At 46.4% G+C, this 21,587-nt stretch overlaps 2 protein-coding genes and 2 long non-coding RNA genes across 6 annotated transcripts in view; 2 read left to right on the top strand and 2 right to left on the bottom strand.

Moving 5' to 3' along the window:
• The window catches only part of lncRNA:CR45962 (long non-coding RNA:CR45962), a 59,380-nt gene extending 57,074 nt beyond the window's left edge, over positions 1-2,306 (top strand). Inside the window, exon 2 of the long non-coding RNA NR_133305.1 lies at positions 376-2,306. This is a non-coding gene — a long non-coding RNA (long non-coding RNA:CR45962). The remainder of the gene's footprint in view (positions 1-375) is intronic.
• Positions 1-21,587, top strand: part of Ten-m (Tenascin major) — a 114,820-nt gene that overhangs the window by 57,390 nt on the left and 35,843 nt on the right. For all 3 annotated transcript variants that reach the window (NM_079491.3, NM_001275282.1, NM_001104191.3), the window contains exon 2: positions 9,833-10,012. In NM_079491.3, coding sequence (NP_524215.2) covers positions 9,833-10,012 — 180 coding nt within the window. The remainder of the gene's footprint in view (positions 1-9,832; positions 10,013-21,587) is intronic.
• lncRNA:CR45963 (long non-coding RNA:CR45963) lies at positions 4,238-5,091 on the bottom strand. Its single transcript, NR_133304.1, has one exon. It is a non-coding gene; the product is annotated as a long non-coding RNA:CR45963 (long non-coding RNA).
• CG32450 (uncharacterized protein) lies at positions 19,817-20,696 on the bottom strand. Its single transcript, NM_168953.3, has 2 exons — positions 20,317-20,696; positions 19,817-20,257 (listed from the first exon to the last, which is right to left on the bottom strand). Exons 1-2 carry the CDS (start codon positions 20,578-20,580, stop codon positions 20,045-20,047), a joined length of 477 nt encoding a protein of 158 aa, NP_730717.1. The 5' UTR covers positions 20,581-20,696; the 3' UTR covers positions 19,817-20,044.

Genomic DNA, 21,587 nt, shown 5'->3' with positions numbered 1-21,587 from the left:
ATGAAAGGCATCAAAAAATATTTATAAATGTTCAGACACACTCGCAAATAAACAACGATTGTTTGCAATGCATTACAATAAAATTATGTAAAGCGAATGCTGCAACTGACAGTGGCACAAAACCCCCAAAAAGAAACAAATGCAGCAGTTGAATAAAATAAACAAACCAAATGCGGTTAGCCGCAGTGCGTTACAAATTAAATTATTGCACGAGCAATCAGCACCAGTGCACTTTTCGACTTTAAGATAAGCAAATTTAATTTGACACGGCGAAACAAGCCGTTCGTCAATAATATCAGACTCAGACTTTATTAGTTTTCAGCATTCATCAAGGGACTTAACCGTTCTGATATCTCCTCTCTTTTCAATTTTCAGGTATGTTTCTCGATGAGTTTCTCACTGGCTATAAATTTCCCCAACGTGAGTTTAAGCTATGGCCAACTGGGCAATCTACCCCCCACCACAGCAAGTTTCGAAATAATTAATGGATGAAGCAACACAACACACTAGTTTTGATTCCCCTCACTGTTTGTCGGCCAGCTCACTTTCGTTTTAAAGCTGCCAGTTGAAGCCAATAAGCCAAAGTAACTGGGTAAACACATGTACCAGCAGCAGCACCCAAATGGCCAACAATTTTTAAACAAGATAGAAAACACCCGGGAACACGTGTACACAAAGATACACAAAGATACGCCACATACACCCGCAGTCGCACCCGCTTAAACTCTGTGAAAATAGTTTCAATAAAGGCAGCAGCAGAGGCAGCAGGAGCAGCAGAGCCAACAAGCTTGGTACACGTGCTGGTGGCTGGCCACGCTCACTAACCTACCGCCCACCGTCTCCTGCCATTGTTATTATTTATGCGAGCCAAACAGCAGCTTCCGTTTGTGCCACATGCGGCTGGCGGAGGCATGCAACACACGGTGGACAGGAGCGGAAGAGAAGAGCATTTAAAAAATGTATGCAGCGAAGGCCTTGACTGCAAAATGTTGCCTAATGGCGCACTAGCTAGCTGCATTTTTATAGATTTTTTTTACCAGGTCAGCGGATCAGACAAGTGGGGGCAGCAGGGCGCTTGGTCGTTGGCTTGTTTAACATTTTCCACAATTTCCTTAATCACAGGCTGCTGGCCTAGGAAACACAGCTGGTACGCGCACTACCCACTACCCTATACCCCCTTGCATGCCATTAAAAGTCAACTGTTTGTTTGCCAGCGAGTTAGTGTGCGAGAGTGTCAGTGCGCGCCTCAAGTTATGCTACATTTGGTGGCGGTTCGTGGAGCCTCTGCAACATTTTAATTGCTTTACATAATGCAGCACCAGCATGGCTATGCATAAGCGGGAGGTTGGTCAATGGTGCCTTCTTTAATATTGCTCTTTTGCAGTTTTTCATTATTTTTAATTGTTTGTGCAGCCATGTGTGCTGGCACTAAAAGTGCGGCACAGCCAAATGGCTAAATTAATTTGAAAAAAAATGCAATCAAAGCCGGCTGAGGCTGGTCATTGAGTGTTGCGATTGGGCTGGCAAATTAGAGAGAAATATTCTTCCAGCATCCAACATCATTATTCACATGCCTCACAGCCAACTTGGCTGCTCCCCACGCAGCATAATTACCAGGCGGAAACTTTTCGCATGCAGTGGCTCCTGTTTTCCCCCTGGCCACCCCACAAACAGGATCAGCGGAAACAACAGCGGCAGGCTGAAATAAACTTGAAAAATTCTGCGCAGGAGCAAAAGTTCCTTAAGACGTTCAGGGCTCAGAAACAGAAGCAGGAACATTAATAAAACCGCAAGTTTCCACCCCTTGAAGGCAGGAAAAAAGAAAACGAAAGTTTGGCCACTTTTCAATTTTGGGAGCACTTCAATTTCCACTTCCACCAGGGCTATATCCAGTCGAAACTGAAGCTGGGAGGGAACTTCAAAAATTTAACGACTCTCCAAAGCCCACTAAAAGCCAGCGAGAATGGAATCCGGAGAAAGAGCAGTGCAGGAAATTTAAATTATATTAGGAAAAATGAAGGGTCTTCCAGCAGACCCTCTGTCCGTCTGGACTTTTGCAATCGGAGCGAGTAATAAATAAACAAAACGACAAAGCTCAAAGCTGAAAATCTACACAAAGAGCCACTTGACCAGGGCAGAAGCAATTGAGAGTAGAAAGGCGACATGGAAATAGAATGAAAACTTTGCTTTCAAGTCACTCCAATTAAAGTTGCTCAGATGGAGACCGAGATGGAGATAAGGGAACGGATCCATCCCGACCCCCACCCCACCTTTCGACTATGTTATTTTCCCACATTCGTAACGCGAAACTTGTAATGTATACATGGCAGACATTCCATCAAAAAAAATAAAAAATAAATAAAGTACACCTACCACGCCCACTTTTCACCGCCTCACCCGAAAACTTTTCTATACACTCGCATTATTTTCTGGCTCGCCCCACGTGACGAGAAGTTTTCCACTCTCTGATGTCATGTTGTTGTTGTACCCCAATAATGATTTGTTCTTGTTGCCCAGGTCGTTCATGTTTCGCGTTTGCATAGCAACTTTTGTCAGCTGGCAAATTGAATGAGATTGCTGCCAAAGATGGAATCCAATTAGAATTTGAATCAAAATAGAAAAGTTCCTTTGAACAAGGAGCGGAAAAAATACGAGCACGAAAGCATTAAAATCGTTATAATTGCTTCAACCAGTTGGGAATTGTAAAGGCACCTAGAACTGAAAGCTTGTGCCTAGTACCTCCCCCATTTCGCACATTTCCCCCTTCTAAGCAGTCATTGTTTGACGCGAAACAAAGGAAAGAGCTGGCCAAGCAGCCATAGAGGACCATATCTATCCGCAAACTAAACCCTCGAGTGAGTGCCCCAATCACACACACACACATCAGCCAGGGAAACCGTGCCAAATAGCTGGGTTAGGCTAGGTCATGTTGTCAGCTTGTTGCACTTGGCCCGGGGCTCATTAATAGAGCGATTACTTTTTCTCTATTTTGTCCACACACCTGTATAGTTACAGTGATACTATTTAGGGGTCTCTTATACCAACTGTTACAACTTGGAATACCTTCATAAGATAATGAAAGATTGAGGAAATGTAACGCGTATCAGCTACAGTTAAAGTCATTAACAGAAAATGAACATACGCCAAATATCAATTTAAGTTAACACAGTACAAACTTGAGGCCTGGCATTTTTTGGCGAGAATCGCTCCTATTTTCGCGACCTCAACTGTGCTGACTCGCCTGGGTGTGTCACACTTGACTTGTGTCGCGTCGCCTCCTCGGGTCGCTTGTTGACACTCATTGAGACAAAAGTGCTTAACTGCCTGCACTTTTCCGGCGGCTGCGAGAGCAGGAGGCTAAGGAAACTACGGGTTTTTCTCTTTCGCTTTTACCCTTGTTTTTAAGTTTTCCCACCCACAAATACACATACACTGGCGTGCAGATAAAGCTTTTATTTTCTGCTTAATTTGTTTGTAGGCCTTTGTGTTGAGGGGTTGCGAGAGGAGGGGCCGCAGACAATGGCGCCCCCATTCGCCAGCTCTTTCTCTCTCTCTCTCTCTCTCTCCATCTGGGGAAATGGGTTGCATAACTGAAGGCGTTCGCGAAAAATGTCAAGTACCTTGGCTGGCATTACGACACGTAGAACGACGAAGAAGGTTAGGCACGCCTGAAATGCCGTGAATTATGGCAAGCTGGGTGAAGCGGAATGAGAACGAAATGGCCTGAAAAGTGTGTGTTTTGCCCCTTGGCTGCCACTTTGAAATGTTAATGAGCCGCAAGCAAACGCCAGTTATCTATAGCCTACTTTCGGTCGGCATCCGGCCCAAACTTTTCGCTGCATTTCCTTCCACTAACACACTCACAGCCGTGCTGTGCAACGCTTGTGTATAATTTCGGTGTAATTTCTACTGAATCAAATGGCAAAAGGAAAAGAAATGGCTAAGAGCCGACCCACTTTCGGAGCAAGTTCCACTGGCAACTTGCATTGGAAAATGTGTCAAATAAAGCGTTAAATTAGATTTCAGTTTCACCGCTTTTTCCACCATTCATTTGCCCGAAAACTTTTGACTACTGGGCAGAGTCAGAGCAAATAAATCTTCAGAACTAGCTATTTTCAGAAACTGTCACTTGACGTTTATTACTTTCCCGCTTGACAAAGAACCAGAAGTTATGCCAGGCCCGCAATCGGGTTGGCGCTTTAAGGCTTAAAGACTATTACTTCTTCTCCAAATTTTTGGTGGCAGAAAGGGGTGGCGGAGCGACGCTACCTAAACATTGGCGGCAGGCATGACACGGCAAAGTGGAAACCGCAAAGTAGGCGACACACTGAGCTGAGAGCTGGGAGCTCGAAGCTAAGCGCTGAGACATCATCTAATAGGATTGGCGGGGAGGGGCCACTAAGTAGGGGAGTTTCGGGTGGGGACGGGCGAAAAAAAAAACTGAACTCAAATCGGTTGGCTTGCGGTTTTTGGGGCCGTCGTCTGCTGAACTTTGCATGCCACAAAATCAATTAGGCAGCGCGCCATCGCATCTCGACTCTTCTCTCCGGCGGTGGGAAGGAGTCTCAAGAGCTGTCAGTGCTAGTTTCTGGGTCGATGCGGATGGTGGCTCCTCCTGAACAAACCGGGTCAGTGCTGAAATTCGATTAACACAGCCGCAGTGTACGCTACAGCACGCTGCAGATGCAGAAGGATGGATTTGCCCGTCAGTCCCAAGGGCTGTGCGGAAGAACAACATCGCAGAAAACAGGCTCGAATCAATGTTTAATCCTCGCCAGCAGCCGGAAACCTGGCCGCTCACTAAGACTGACGTTAACTAGCACACAAAATTGAAACTAAAGCAAACAAAGCGTCAACTTCTTGTTTTCCTTCGTCGGCTCCTCTTCTTCTCTTCTCCTTTTGGCCCGTTAAAATATTCGCATCGCGTGCCTTTGGCTTTTTACCTTTATGTCGTGTTTAGCATTAGCGTAGCTCCTTGCTCCCGGCTTCTTTCTCCCTGCTTCTCTTGGGCCATATATATCCTGGTCGCCTGGATCTGTATCCGTCGACACATGAAACGTGACTAAGCTGACAATTGTGTCGAAGTAAATCCAAGTTTTGTGAGCCCGACTAAATAAATCTCCTAGACGAGTGCAAAACTTTGACAAACAAAGATTGTGGATGCGCATGGCTTTGCAAATGACGCACAATGGCCCATGTGTGTTAGTATTAGTAGTTGTGTGTGTGTGCGTAGTCGTGGGGGGGGGGGGGTTGGTTTTGGGTTAAGGAAAGTACATACATGACAGGCGACATAAATAGTTGGGCAGCTTTGGCTTTAGCTCCAGTTCGGTCGGGGACCCAAATTTAATAAACCGTACACATTTACCTATGCCGAGGAATTACTTGACCGTACCGGTACAAGGAGTTCCCCAGTAAACTTTGCCAACTTTGTGCTAGTGTGTATGTGTGTACCGGCTCTATTTATATGTCAAGCGCAGGCGGTGCAAACACATCTGTGTGGACACGCACCGAGATACAAAGCAGTGTGGCTGTGTTGGTGCAAATATAAACAGAGACTGTACACGCATACAGATGGCCCGCATTATGCTACCGCCCGGCCGCGCTCCCTGGGTGAGGGTCAAGGGCCGGGGACAGGTCAAACTCGGCCTGTAACTGGATGCAATCACACACCCAGGGCCCTAATACACAGACACGCCATAAACAAAGCGTCCAATTGTCAGTTTAGGCGCCTTTTGTTTACTTCTCTTTGCATCTGCCCTGCTGTCTGTGGCTGTTGCTTATCAACAAAATGGCAGCAGCAGGATCCCCAGCTTCCCCAGTTCCCCACCCTGCTCGTCACAACAAAAAATCGCACTCCCTGTACTACACTGCGTATACGCAGCATAGCACACATGAGCACTTGCATTTATTCTATGCCGTTCAGTGCGGACTACTTGTTTCTACCTGCCATCAGTGCTGTCTCTCTGGATTATTGTTATTATTGATGGTGCCGGTATTTTGCTGTAGCGTAATGAGCTAGAAAACAGAATTCCCAATCGATTGAGCGATTGTCATCACCTTTTCCTGCTCCCGACTGCAATGCAATTTCCCGCTTGGCATCTTTATCTTTCGTTTCTCACTCACTTAACTCGGGCAGAAGGAAAACAGGACAATCAGAGTACAAAACTGTAGTTAAAAGGCGTTTCAGCAGTTGTCAGTTTACGCCGCCCACCTGGGAACGCAGCAAGGACCTGCTCCGGAGTCCGGATCCGGCTCAGGTCGCCTCATTCTCATTCTCATTACTGCAGCTTCCAGCTACCAGCCTGCACCTTCACCCTCTGCTGGCAGCAATTCATGCTTAACTGACATTTCAGCTGTCATACCAAAAGTGTTTTACATTTCTCTCTCGTCAAGTGCGAAGAAGGGGGGTAGAGGAAGAATTTGCCGCTGCCGAAGGTGTTGGCATGCCCCCGCTGCCCATTGTTGGCATGCCACAAGCAGCTGGTGTCGCTTTTCGATTCACCACCCAGCCCTTAATTTAATTAACATATTTCACTCGGCAGCGCGTGCTTGTGCTGCTCGAATGTTTGCATTCCAGCCCCGATAATGCGGTATCCCTAATTGAAGTTGCCCCGGACTCCACGTCTCTTTAATTTAGCCGAAAACTTGCCGAATACTTTTTGCTATTTTCGCCGATATGCCATTTCGGGCTGTGGTCGCTTTTTTGCAGAGTGCATTATAAAAGCATTAAAATGCAAGCCAAAAAACCATAACCAAAAACGAGAGGAAGAATGTAGGTCGGTAGGCAGAAGGAGCCAAAGCAAGCCCAGCAGGAGAATTCCCTTTGTCACATAAACACACACACACATACACAGGGGGAACATTTGGATGTGCAGCCTGCTCCTCCGGCCGACTAGCCGCCCACTAAACCGCCCTTGGTTATCACTAAAGCTCGCCTCGCTTTTTCATGCTCCGCCTGACGAAATGCCATTACACATTTTGCGTACCCTAAAACAGCAGCGGCAACAACTACGGCTCCACGCTTCAGCTCCAACTACAACTACAGCGCATTCGCATTGAAAATGACAAGGACAAGAGAAGCGCGGGAGAGGAACAACAACAGGAACAACACAAACAAACAAACAGCAGTGGGTAAAAATAAACGCTGGGGGTTGTAGAAATGAAGATAAGCTGCTTATCAGCGCCATTCCCAGTAGTTGCCCGTTGTTCATTCGCCTGGCTGTGCTCTGCTCCTTCCATGGTCTGGATGCTTCAGTTTCAGCCTCATCCCATCCCATTCCAACCGATTCCATCTCATCCCATCCTGGCACATCCTGCCACATCTTCTCCTGCTTCTTGCCTCCGACTGCGCTTTAAGTGGTCGCTTGGCATTCGCATTGGCTCCCAGTTCATGGCAGCTCCTCTACGCCTGTCTGCATGTGGATATAAATGCGGACGAGGATGGGAGTGCGGATGTGCATGCGGATGTGGATGTGGATGCGGACTCCAACTGGCAGGCAAACAGGCGACAGTAGCAACGACCAGTGCAGAATCTTCTCTGTTAGCCACTTTGTTTGGCCCCCTTCGTGGCATTGTCATCGTTGTCGTCTTTTTTTTTGCCATTTGGCTAAGCCCTTGACTTGGCCAGCGCAAGGAGAACGAATAGAGTATACCCAGCATGTGGCACAAATCACAGGTGTACAGTACCTCATGCGGCATACCTTATAAAGGTTTAGTTTTCGACTGTTCTAAAACCATATTCCCAGCTGCAATCAAAATTTTACCGAACCAAAGTGCCAATATACCCACCTGTGTGTGCCATACTGAAGAATTTACATTTTCGCTCTACTCTTGCTTAATATTAATCTAAAGCACGCAGTACGCCACAAACTCCCTCCACTTTTTCGCCTCCACAGATGCTATGTGTATTCAAATGACGCCATCGCTTGTGCATGCAAATGGGGCTTGGTTAGCTACTTTAGCTTAACTTTTGCGCTTTATGACGATATAATTGGTGGGCAATACAGCGTCAAGGAGGTTAAGTTCTTTGGCTAATGCTCAGCCCTTGAATGTTGGGTAGATGGTAGATGCAAGTGCTAGTTGCACTCTACTCATTCAATCCCGACCGCGGCCTTTTTTTAATTTCCATTCTTTGTGCTCGCACAATAAGCGCCTTAAATCCGAAATCTAATTACACGCAATGCAAAGACAAAAGTCCACAAATATTCCCCGCCCAGTTTTAATCACAGATGACCGAGCGACAGAACAACTTTGCCGCTGCCAATTTTGAGTGAACATTTTTGGGGCAACTTTTGCTGCTCCTGGTGCTTTTGCTGCTGTGTTTAACCGCGTGAAATAATCTTTGCTGGCAGGCAAACGGTGCCAAATCCTGCCGTCTCCTTTCCCCGCTTTGTTGTTGCTTCCGCCGCCGACGGTGTGGGCCGCGTTTCATTATAACGATAATGCGCAGGTCCTGCGGCAATCCGGGCAGCAGGCCGAGCATCTCGTCCGAGGCAGACAAGTTGGTGTCATATTTTCCGCAGCTTAAATTTCCCACAGCCAGGCCAGTGGCCACTTGTGCGCTCAGATTCTTCTTCTGGCCCCCTGGTCCAGCTTAGCGAAAAGGCAGTAGGAAAATGTGGAATTGTCTCGGCCTAGCGCAATGCGATTACGCCAAGGGCTCTGCAAGGAGCTCCCAGGACCAACTAACTAAGCCACACGCACACATAAACATCGCGACCTTATCGGAGTGGGACGACGGATACGATTTTCGCGCCTGGCAAATCTCAACAAATTTAAAATTTGGATCCTTGGCCGTTGGCGCTTCCGCTTGCTGCCGCTTTTTATTGCCCATTTTTTCCCGTTATTCTGTCCTCTTTCGCTTTTGGCGTTTGATTTTGTTGAGCATCCTGCTTGCCGTGCTCCTTGGCATCCCATCCAATCGCAGATTCCTTTCAGTGCCACCCATCGAAATGCTTTTTAAGCCTACAAATGAGCTTAAAATTTTCTATGCGAGTGAATGCGAATGCTTTTGAAATTTATTACAGCGCAAGGAGTGAAGTGGATGGGGAGGCACACTCACACTCGCACAAACGCACGAGCACACGCACGCACACATCGACACCCACCAGAGTCGCGCTATGTGTGGGTGAGAATCAAAGGCATGTTGGCAGTGGCACTCGAATTTCGTCGTCCTCGTTCTCGGCATTGCCTTCTCATCGGCATTGAAATTTTTGGGCGCGGCAAATTGAATTTCATTTGAATGTTTTTCCCTTATTTTTATTTGTATCTTGTTACTCGATTTGGAAATTGCCTTTTGCCCGGTAATTTTCAGTTTTTAGAGTTTTGTATCTATTTCTTGCGCCACCCTGTCCCACCGCCACATGGCATTTCCATTCGAGCTTTCCCTGTTTGTTTGTTTAGCAATGCCCGAAAAGAAGGGGCTGCAAAAGGGAGATAAATTGAATTTTCTATGCTGTTAAATAATTTCATTTCGATTTATTCCTTTCGCCTGATTTTTGTGCCTGGCTTTCAATGCGAACTGATTGCAGCTCTCTCCCGCTCCGGCAAATCCATTTGTAGTTTAAAAATGCACGAAATACTTTTAGTGTCAAATGTGCAATGATTTCGCCATTCACACAGGGAATGCAAAACGAGAAAAGAGGGTGGGGGCTGCAAAAAATGTGATTTATCATCGGTTCTTCTTATTTTGAGGAAGCGCCACACCAGCTCAGCAATGCAATTAAGCTAGAAATAGATGTTCGATTTAAGTAGCTTACTGCAGTTTAAATATTTGTGTCACGCCCGACTAATGCTAACCATATTTTGGTTTTGTTTTGCAACCTATTTTCAGGCTTCCTCCTGGAAGGAGTCACGCCAACGGCACCACCGGATGTTCCGCCGCGTAATCCGACAATGAGTCGCATGCAAAATGGTCGTTTAACCGTTAACAATCCCAATGACGCTGACTTTGAGCCATCTTGTTTGGTGCGAACGCCATCGGGCAACGTTTACATTCCTAGTGGAAATCTAAGTGAGTAAAGCCCAATAGATCGCTATCTCCGTTGCCAAACCCAACCCACCATCTGCACACAAATCCCATTTGGAAAGTGTGCCGCTCGACCGCTCGCTCGTTTGCTCGCCCGCCATTCTGGCTGTCTAAAAGCTTCCGCAAAGCAATTTTTTCAGCCATATGCAAATCCAACCCGCAGCGAACCCAAAAAAAAAAAAAAAAACAAAATCCTCCCCGTTCTGCAGCGACCATCAAAAAGCCACTTGACTCATTTAAATGTTTAGCGCTCGCATCGTGCACAAAAATTCCATTTGCCATATTGCTATAAAAATGCAAAACATAAAAAGAAAAATCGAATCGGCGGAAAAGGAAAAGGCCGCAGTATTTTGCAAATTTTCAGCTCTCTTGTTTCCCAAGCGCTATGCGCCTAAAATGCTGCCACACATTTGCCATTTATTGTTTTTCCAACAATGTTCTTGGCCCTTTTTCCTCTGGGCTCTCAGTTCAGTTCTGTTCGGTTCAGTTCTGTTCGGTTCGGTTAGAGTTGGTTTCTTTGTGTTTTCGCTCTATGCATATCCGCAAGCAGGCTTTGGGGATAAAAACATTCGAAAGTGGAGTGAAAATTGTTGGCAACAGCAATGGCAACGCTGCCGCGGCGGCCCAACAAACCGAAAAAAGCCAAACGACCGCAGGGGCCTATATAGAAGCCTGGAAAAAACTGACAAACAACTGCGTCTCACACATGACGGTCGAAGGGTAGAGCATTTATGGGTCTATTAATTGAGTGGGGCCATATAGACGGACTTTCGTTAGAAGACGCCGCCTTCTACTGGATGCATTTCACTCTCCTGTAAGCTACAGCTCTCTGCCTAAGATATCAACAAATGCAAGAAAGTAACGAAAAGAACGAAGCAAGGCACATTGTTGCTTTCTGCCACGCCCACCGTTTCTCCGCCGCCCACCACCACTTCACACGGACGACCAGAATCATGCGAATACATTTGTGTAGCACACTTTCGGGCTGCTGCCACTGCTTCAGCCTGTATATGTATGTGTATTTGCTTTGTACAGCCTTTTGTTTTCTTTTTGCATTGTGCAAATACACATCCTCGCACACACACACACAATCACAAATACCCACGCACCACGTTATAGTATATATGCCAAGCTTTGTCTTGATTTTGCTGCGTGCCACATAATTTGGTGTGTGTGTGAGTTGTACTCATTTTTTATCCAAGACATTTGTTTTAGTCCTGCGAGAGCGCAGCTGGGCGTTTGGCTTACTTTCGAAAGTTTCGTGTTTTAGCCGATTTGTGGCCTGGATTTAATGTGAAGTTTTGGCCGGCATTCGGAGCACTTTAATGTGGCAGTGCGCTACAGTGGCACATCGGTGCGGCAGATGAATTTTGCATATGACACTGCCTAAGTGTTCTTTCTGTCCGCCAATTTGCATTTTGCATATCGTTTATAGGCCGTCCTTGTGTCCCTCTCCTGCTGGCCCAAAGTGCAATTAAATGACTATTTATGAAATTCTATTTGCATTTATGCATAAATTGATAAACATTCTAACCTGCCAGCCGCAAAGTATGCAGCAGAGGGGGATGCCCAGCGGGGGCTCCGTTGTCATCGTAACACAAATATTGATTAAATTCTATATCAAATTGAGATTCAGGTTTGCCCACACATACACACTCATCGCTACGTGTGTATGAATAAACGTAAAAGGCACACACAATCATACCTCCAACATACGACATTCGGCAGCGTCCTCTCCACTCAGTTTATCCTGCCTCGCCCCCAAAGTGCCCAAAGTGCCACCAGTGCCCATTTTTATGGAAAACATTATTTGTTGACTTCTGGCACCCGAAAAACGAAGAGGAGCAGGCAGCCGAACTTGCAAATGAATGAATGAATCAGGCCGGCTGAAAACTGGGGCCAACAGCATGAGTTATTTTTCGGGAAAATGCTGTACGTAATACGCTGGTTCCCGTTCCCATGTATGTAGCTTAAATTTCTGGGCGAGATTCTGTGCGCGGAATGAAAAAATGCTTATGCACCATATGCAAATATATATAAAAATGGGCATTCTGCACGATTGGATACACACGCATCCCGTCGGCGAGCGAAACAAAAGTTTGGCCAGGAGTTAAAAATACATGTATACATATGTATGTATGTATAAGTATGTATATATAAGAAGAATTGCATAAAAAGGCACAGCCAGAGTGCAAAAAGGAGCATTCAAAACTAAAGTCGGCATATTGGAGCGAGGTGGCTGCATTGCATTCCTTTGCAGCGATTTACAGAACCACCAGCTGCTTCTGATTCCGATCCCAATCCCAATCGCAGTCCCCATGCTGCGCAGTGTGCACCTTAAAGCTTTGATAAAACGCTGCCGAAATTCACGTCCTGATTTGGCCGTGCTTTACACAATTGTGGGGGGGGGGGGGGGGGTTAGCGGAACCGGCACAATCGCCATGTCCTGTACTTGAAAAGGACGACTGAGCATTGGCCATGCAAATGTAAACGGCTTCCGCTGGCCTTAAAAACTTTTCAGTCCTACATCTTGCCGCACTAGACTGTTGCTACCAATGCCTGCTACGTTTTCATTATAATAACAGGCCATTGCGGCATTTTGATGCGGCAGTCTGTGCTGCCCCCCACTTGCGACTCCCGCTCGCCACTTTCCCCCCTCCTTCCTTCCTTCATGTTGCTTTAATTTTTCATAGCTCTCGAGGTTAGTTAGCAGAAAAACTTTCCGCTGTCATTGACCGCTCGCTTCCACACTCCCAGAAGGCCAGTCCAAGTGAACCGAGCCGAGCGGCTAGTTCAAGCGCCTAGACTAAGGCCATCCCGGCGTCTGCAGGGGAGGTCCTATCTCCGCCCGCCCCTGTGGCCTGTGCCCTTCAGCCGGCTTGGCTCTGCCCAGTCGAGACTCGTGACTCGAGAGTCGGGAGTCCGAAGTCGAGAGTTGAGACTGTAGTTCACTGTCTATTGGCCGGTCGTTATTGCTTTCGACTGGTTCTGGTTCTGGTTTATCGCTGCTGCCAGCCATGGAAATACTCGTAAATTTGCGAGCATTTTTGCAAAACCTCAACTGACCTCCGCCCCCGACTTCTTCGCATTGGTCTGGGCGGTGGGTATCCCTAGAAAGTGGTTTAAATTTGTATAAATATAAGGGGATGGCGTAGTAAGGGAGGTGCCAAGAGATATGGATAGAGCGAGAGCCGGCACGTTTTGGTTTTTGCCGCTACTGCTGCTGCTGCTACTAAATTCATTCATAATGGGTTTTTGGCCCGTTTCAGTGCGGCAGTGGCCCCCTCGTCCCGTATAGTGTATATACATTTAACGTTTTTACGCAAACTGAAATTTATTATGGCGCAGCATAGTAATTTATATTTTATGCCGACTAAGTACGGAGCCCTTCCTTGGCACCCGTTGAATGGATATGTGCCCTATCCTTTATCCTGCACTTTTCACGCACAATTTTAATTTTATCTGCAGCGGGGGGAAGGCAGGTGGCGGTAATGGAGGCAGACCAGGCCCATATCCATTCGATCTACGTTTCGTCTGCCATTTTTTGTGACGCAACAAATTGCCTTCGTGTTCCGCTTTGCACTTAACTTGCCAGACATATACATACATATGCACGTGTATATATCGTATATATCGTATGTGTGGCCAGCGAGAGAGTGTGCATATATCAGCACACATGCATTTGGCCACGGCCATATTGCTGTAGCTATGGCTTTGCCTTTGGGCTTGACTTTGGCCATAGGTAAGAGCTGTGGCCATTTCGGTCCTCGTACGTGAATTTAAGTCCAGCTCCCGCCGCAGTTGTTGCTGTGGATGTGGCTGTTGATGTTGCTGTTGCTATTGCTGCATTTATAGACCAGGCAATAACCATTTGGCAACTAGAAATTGGCATTTTATGTTCGCCTGTCTGGGCTGTTGGCCGCCCACCGTTCTGTGGATGTGTGTATCCTTTGATTTTTGAATGCAGATTGTTGCGGGATTTATTGATATTGAGTGTGATTGAACCAACGACCCAAGTGGAGCCTAACCAGAGATCTGTTTTTTGGCCAAAATACCTCAAATTCCCGTCTACTTGGGACGAAACTAAAAACTGAAATTACCCGCAATACACTCCTCTGGCAACTTAATTAGGCAGGCGCAGGGATAAGTTTTCCCAGTCAGGGCTTCTGAATTTCTTAAAGCATACTTTCAGGTGCGCACACGAAATTACTTGGCCCAGCCCAGATATCCTTTGAATCCCTTTCGTCTTGGCCCGGCCTCCCCACGAAAATATGCAGCGAAGTCATGCAGAACATTAACAAAACAATGTTTGCCTTCGTCCTCCGCTTCCTCAGGTTCCCCAGCTTCTTCAGCATCCTTCGCAGCTGTCCTTACTGGTGGCATAATTATAAGACCATGTGCTTGGGAGGGGGGTGGGGTTTGTCTGCATAATTTATATGTTTTTAATGATTTCGCCCTTCGCCAACAATTTTTAATGATTTTTAGATGGCAACAATGCATTTTGCACTGCTCGTTCCACAATATTTGCCGTTATGGCATCTACATGTGTATGAGTATAATTAAAATTGCAACGCACACGAGCCGTATGGTGGAGAGTGACTTGGCTTTTGTTGCTGCTTATCTCATATAAATACGTTAATTAAAATAATGCTACCCGGCTGCACAAAACAAAAATGCCAAGCAAATGGCTTAGAATAGCTGGCTAGGGTAGCTTGGGTATCTACTAGCTACCCACACATACACATAGGAGAAGTGGGGGGCAGTAGAATGAATGGGTTCCCTGCAGGCTCGCTTTGTCGCCATCTTGCATTTACATGCCACGCTCAACGCCTTTCAATAGGCCGCCGTTCACAAGGAGTGCGCACATTACTCGGCATTACGTATACGCAACGGTGCTCGGCCAGCTGCACAGAATGTAAACAAGACTTCCGTTGTGGGAAATGCCGACAGTGTCTGGGCAACGTCTTTTGTGCCTTTCTGCTTATTCAAAATAAATTAAAAATGGAAGTGGCAAAAGATGAGGGTTGGAGGAGGAGCGGCGAATGCAGCCAGCCATCGCATAATTATGAACTTGAAAATTCCGCAGGATGGAGATATTGCATAATTATTCAAAAAAAAGACGTTGCGTTTTCTCCGCCCATTTACTTTCTCCGCCAGCATCTTGAGACACATCGAGTGGTTGAATCCTTTGGGGGATCGGAACCCTGCCAGCCCGAATTGCTCCATATGAATTTTTAATTGGAATATTTTTAGAACGCAAGTGAGAGTTAGCAGCTGACAGGAGAACTTATAAATACACCGGACTATTCCAAATTCATATTTCATTCGACAGCTTTGCCTGGGAGGATTTGGGTTCTTGAAACTTCCGCTTCCACTCGGATGATAAGTCATTCAACTGTGCAAGACGAAGGATCTTGTGACGTGTCATGCATCCAAGCTGCCTTTTGCCGTATACTTCCCATATATGCAACGCTTTTGTTGGTGCCCGAGGTCATTGCAATTTTGTGCTGCGACACGAAAGTGTCTGCCACACACACACACACACACAGACATACCCACAACTGCATACAGGAGCCAAGTTGCGCCACATCCTGCTGCTTCTGCCTGCCGCTGCTACTAGTGTTGCTCCTCTTTCAGCTGTATGAAAATTCATTTCAATTAGTGAAATGGTTTTGGGATTTGTACGGCAAACCACAAGCGCGCTTTGAGCAAAGGAGGGAGTGCACGTCACTTCGGTGGCATGCAACGAGCGAGTTGTAGCAGCGCTTGTTGCAACTTTATTTACCTTTACGTATGACATAACTTGTGAATAGAGATACAAACGGGGCTTGCACGTATGTGTAATTTTGAGGCGTGGGATCTGCGGCAGGATTAAGAGGCATGCGAGGAACCCCAACGTCTTGGAGGCCATTGAACTGCGCTCCCTGATTAAAGAGAGATTTTCGGGTAGTAAAAAGTAAAAAACAAAGTAAGAGAAGGCGCAAATATTTAAATTTTAATGCCGACGAAATGGGAACAACTTCGCCTTGTCCTTTGTAAATGTGTATTTAAAACATTTTCGCATGTCTGTCGTTCCTGCGGCTGCTGTTGCTGCCACGCAGCTTGTTCAGGCAACGCAACAAACTCGCTTTCGTATCTGGCTACATCTCTCGTGGCTCTGCGCAGTTTGGCCCAAGTTGCTCCCTCGACGACACTTTTTTGATGCTGTTTTATCAGCGAACGGGCGGCAACAACAAAAATGTAACAAAATTTATGCAACTAACCAAATGTTTTTGTTTCTGCATTTTTATCGCCCTAAACGTTTGTCGAAAATCAAGGAGGCAAAGAGGTTGGAGTGTGCGACTCATGTGGGGCTACTGCTGTGTCTGAGTTTTATTTTCTCGAGTTCCACAGGGAGCCAACTTCAATGAGAATTGGCAATCTGGTGGCGAGTTGGAGCAGAGAGCTCAGAGAGAAGCCAGCTCGGAACGTCTTCCAGATACCCTTATGGTAATAGCCTTGACTTCTGCCTGCTCTATGACCCCCAAAAGTTGACCGCACACACTCCGACTTGGCAGCTGTATCGGTCAGAGAAATCTTACTTTCTTGAACGAGACTCGAAAAGTTTCCTGGGAGCCAGACAGAGGGCAGCATATTGTCGCACTCTATAAATTATGCGCATAACCAGAGAAACCCGAGCCAGAAACAGAGAGCCATGAGCATGTAAAGCAACCACCCCCAAGGAACTTTTGGTTTGTGGGATTCGGTTTGGTTCAGTTTCAGTCTCGAAAGAAAGAGAAACCAACCAAGCATAACTATTACAATGGCAAAAAGTTTAACTAGTCATGTGAAGTCTCTCCCCCTCCATCACAATCTTCAGCTCCATCCCGATCTCCATCCCCCTCTCCGCCACCATTTCTTATTTCCGCCCTGTTGGGTGGCTTTAAATTTACTATTATTGCTTTACCGTCTACATGTGTAATGGGCCTAGGTTGGTGGCAGGAAACCACAGCATTTGTTCGGGGAGTTTTGCACTTGGAGTCGTTCACACAAGGTGAACTGGGGGTGGCTGTTTGGCTGCCTTAGTTATGGGCCTTTAAACTTGCCACACTTTTCAGCTGAAAAATTTCCAACAGCCCGAATAATAATCAGGCCAGAAAAGGGGTAGCCAAAGTTTTGGAAGCTGAGTGAAGATAGGAGCGATGCTGATGGTATGGGGGTAACTACGGTTATTTGTTAAGCCAATTAGCGACGGAATTCTGATCCAGCTGGGACTATCAGTAATGGCTTTGGCCAATTATCAAATATTATCGCGCCGAACGGCGGAGGACTCGTGATTGATAAATGAGATTTAGGTTTTGTGCCTAATTGTATGCAGCGCATGCAGGCGGTCAATGCATTGCAATGGCAAAATCAGAGGCACAGAACTCTCCAGAAGACGGAAACGGGGACAAGGACACGGGGGCACACTTAGATAATCACAAACGACATAATCACAGCAATTAGGTGCATTAGTTTATGGTCAAGCAGCAAGCACACAGAAGGCCAAGCTAACTGACATGGACAAATGAACAAATGGAGGGGCGGACTAACGGGCAGGCCAATTGCCTTGCCTAGTTACGTCAGTTAGTTGGTCAGTTAGTTTGTCAGCTGGCCGAAACCGGCCACGCCCCAATTAGTTGGCCTCCTCCGCTAGCGAAACCGCCCGAATCTCTGCTCCTTAGATTTGCTTACAATTGACAGCTGAGTGACATTTGGGACTTAGGTCGGGCTTATATTTTTCCCCTGCAAGCCGAACATCGAGTTGACATTCATTATTCAAATGTCGCACCCGCATGGCAGACATTCCGTAATCCCAGCTTAGTCTTTCATCACACAAACTGATTAGGCACAAGAGAACCTGACAACTGATGACCACAATTGCCGTTTAATTAAAGCCCAAGCAGCCAGCAAATCTGGCAGAGGTACAGTGGAAACCAGTGCGAAATGACAGGAGCAGAGTCGCTCATCGGCAAAGAAGCTGTCATAATCATTATTCGTTGGAAGGGGTTGTTTTCCCAGCGGGGGAAGAGGCAAGCATAAAAGGTAGGCTTTCTGTATTATTGAGCCCACCCTCATTAAACATTGAACCAAATGCTTTTACGGCGAACAACTTAGTTCTTCTAGGGAGTGGGGGCCTATAAGTTCACCTTGGGCTGATCAGAGGAAACTCGAATCTTTCGGCCCGTTCTGAATTACAGCACATCGGTTGATGTTCAGTCGAATGTGAATGCGAATGAGATATTCTATGCCGGTTTCCCTTGCCAGCTAGATCCTATTCCCAGTTTAATTGGAGAAAAGAGCTTGTGTGTCGGCCAAACATGTTGAGGGGCTTAATGTAAATAATTAAAATAGTTTTGCTGTTCTTTTTGAACGAACCATAATTGAATAGCTTAAAATTTTGGTGTGTTTGGCAGTTTTGGCTTGGTTTGGTTTGCTTTCGTTCGGTTTGGTTGGCCCAACATAGATTTGAAGTTTTTTGTTTCGCTCTGGCTGTCGTTCAACTGCAATGCATTAGCCAATTCCGTTCTTGTATAATTTATTTGAAATTTATTTGTTGGCTGATTAGTTTGTAATTAGCCGTCGGTAGGGCAGCTGATTCGCTTTTGTGGCCATCGTGCCATCGAGTGTGCTGCAGGATCATTTAAAGCCCATTTCGACTGCCCTAATCTTGCCCATCTCCCCTTGGATGGGCGGCCTGTAGCTAAGTGCATGCAATTTGTTTATCGGCATTAAAGCTCTGCCAAAAACTTTGCAGCCTCTGCAGTTTGCGCCTGACATTAATGCCTGCGAAAACAACACCCCACCCACTTGCGCACACATTTATTAGCCAATAAACTTTTGACCTCATTTTACCGAGAAAAAAGGTAACACACACATAAACTAAATGCAGCCGAGCGGGTGTGAAATAGTGGCTGGGTGGCTCGGAAGGGAACCAACAAAATATTTGTGCTGCCAACCTGGGAGAGGCACAGGTTTCGAATAAATAAAATAGGACAAAAAAGTAAAAGGAAACTCGGATCATAGAAACCGAGAGGAGCAAGCAAAAATATTTGCACTGGCATTCCCATATTATTTCTGCTCTTGTTACTCCTGCTCCTGTTGCTGTGTTTGTTCTTGTTGCTGCTGCTGCTGTTGTTGTTGTTGTTGTTGCTGTTGTTGTTGTTGTTGTTGTTGTTGTTGTTGTTGGTATTATTGTTGCTGGGGGTCCAGAGCAAGGATTATAAATTATAACAGCCTCACACGGTTATTTATGTCATGTCAATGGGAAGGGGTGTCACACGGAAGGGGATATATCATCAATGCATGCGCTTAGTTGAGTGGAAATAGCTGCGAAATAAAACTATGCATTCGGGACTGGCTTTAAAGTGGAGCAGGCCGAGATGAAAGGGACTTAAATCGCAGCCAGCCCCAGGATCCCATCGCACCGCACCACAGCGCAGCGCGCTAAGCCAGAGATCTGCTTTGAAGCTTTTGATTTATTTGCTTGATGGCAAATCATTAATTTGCTTTGAGCCAGAGCAAAAAGAAAGCACGAAGCTTAGCATGCTTTTCAGCTGCTGTCAGATTTTCGGGCGACAAACAACCACCGCACGAGCAAAAAGGCAGCCGAAAGAAGCAAATTTAAATAAAACGCAAACCAACAAAATAATCCGACACATGCGCTGCCAAATGATTACCCAGGACTTGGCCCCAAAACCCCCACCTAATCCTATGTGCAATGTCTTTCCCTTCGCTCTGCGGGGTTCAGTGTGTTTTTGCAACATAAAAAACCAAACAATCACTTCATTTTATTGCGCCAAACGAGAAAGCCCAAAGCTGACACTTTTCCAGTCGCAAAAAAGGTCTCAATCATTAAACGGAATTGAAGGATCATATCGATTTTGTTGCTTAGAAGGGTACAAAGCCTGGTTGGATTCGAGAAGGTACTTTCCTCGATTCTCGATTTTAAGATCCCCAGTCATATCCGAGTGGGGATCCAACTGAGTGTTGATTTAATTAATCATCGGATCTATCGGTTTTGCGCAGCCAGTGGGCATTGCTGCTTTCACATCTCTTTGCTTTTGGTTCGGATGGATCAGTGGTTAATAGGAGGGGGTCAGAAATGTCCTTTCGCTTCCAGATTCCCTGCTTGTATTCCGGACCGTACTTGTCTTTCATACGCTGTTCAAGCTCGTACAATTTTAATGGTGTCCGTTTAGCCACTGTATGCTGCTCGAGGTCAGACTTGGTCAGAGGTCAGGGGCTATAGGTCCACGCACAAAACTTACCATACTCCGCACATATTTGTACACCCCATAGCCGATGCAGGCCAGAATTAAGGGAACTACCACAAACAGCCCCACGTTTAAACTATTCAGCTCGGGATCGCTGACCACGTGGGTGACATCGACGGTTTCCAGGGCAAAGGGTGGGTAAAAGAAGCGAATGATCTTATAAGTGGCATTGGCCAAAGTATGTTTTGGAAAAGGCTTCACGATGTCCACAAACCTCAACGACCAGTGCGAGTCCGGCGGCGGTACCGTTATATCCATATTTTTAAAAAAATGTATATAGAGAATGTTAAACCAAAAAAAACAGCAACGTCGAATTTTAGATTGTTCTAAAGCGACTTCTACTTGGTACTGGACAAGCAGCACTCTAAAAATGACTGATCCATCAAGGGCAACTCAATTAGGCCCGGTATTCGTGAAAACCCTTTAGCCAGACATAAATCATCGCCTACTTGGGAGCCCCGGAATGGCGTCATTGATTTATTAGCAGGACATACGCTCGAATCGATGCTGCTGGTGAAAAACTAGCGACAGAAGTGGCGGTGGAAAATGAAGCTAAAGTGGGAGCTGAGCAAAACCAGCCAAACCATCATCAGTCACCAGGCAAACAAACACGACGAGGACCCAAAGCGCAACGGCGTCATATACAAAAAGTGCTTGCATACATTACCCCGGAACCCATGAGCCGGAATAGATGTGGGGCGAAGGACCAGGGTCGCAGGACACGGTGTGCGCGGCAGAGGAAAGGACGCGTGCTTACTGCCAGAAACACGTACAAGAAATCATGAAATGTTGCCGCCATCATACCGAAAATTGTACGGGTAACGTGCAAGCAATCAAAGTACATGGAGGCAGGACTAGGCAGGACTCGACTCGAATCGACTGCGGCAACTAGAGCGCCTCGACATTGCCAAGGCCTGTGTGCTCCTCGAGCAGCGCCCACACGTCTGATTTTTACTACACACGTGTGCTGATGTGACGTCGACAGGATTGTGACTGCCTACTGACAACACTAGTGGGCCTTCTCCTTCTTTTGGCCTTCTGGGTCCTAGACTCCAACTGAGCATCTGGTTCAGACCAAGACCGAAACCGAAACCAGTCTGGCCGAAATGTAAAGTATAGTTGACGCAGACGTGCCAAGCTCGACGTGGCTGTCGTAGATGCTGCTTTTTGCTGTTTAAGTAAGCATGCAAATGTCACATGTAGACGGTAGTCGGTACTCGGTAGTTGGCGGTATCGGCAGGAGGGGATCAAGGGGAAGTGGGCGT

The sequence above is a fragment of the Drosophila melanogaster genome, chromosome 3L (assembly GCF_000001215.4).
Source record: "Drosophila melanogaster chromosome 3L".
In the NCBI taxonomy this organism is placed as follows: Eukaryota; Metazoa; Arthropoda; class Insecta; order Diptera; family Drosophilidae; genus Drosophila; species Drosophila melanogaster.
This window is presented reverse-complemented; position numbering and strand designations above follow the sequence as displayed.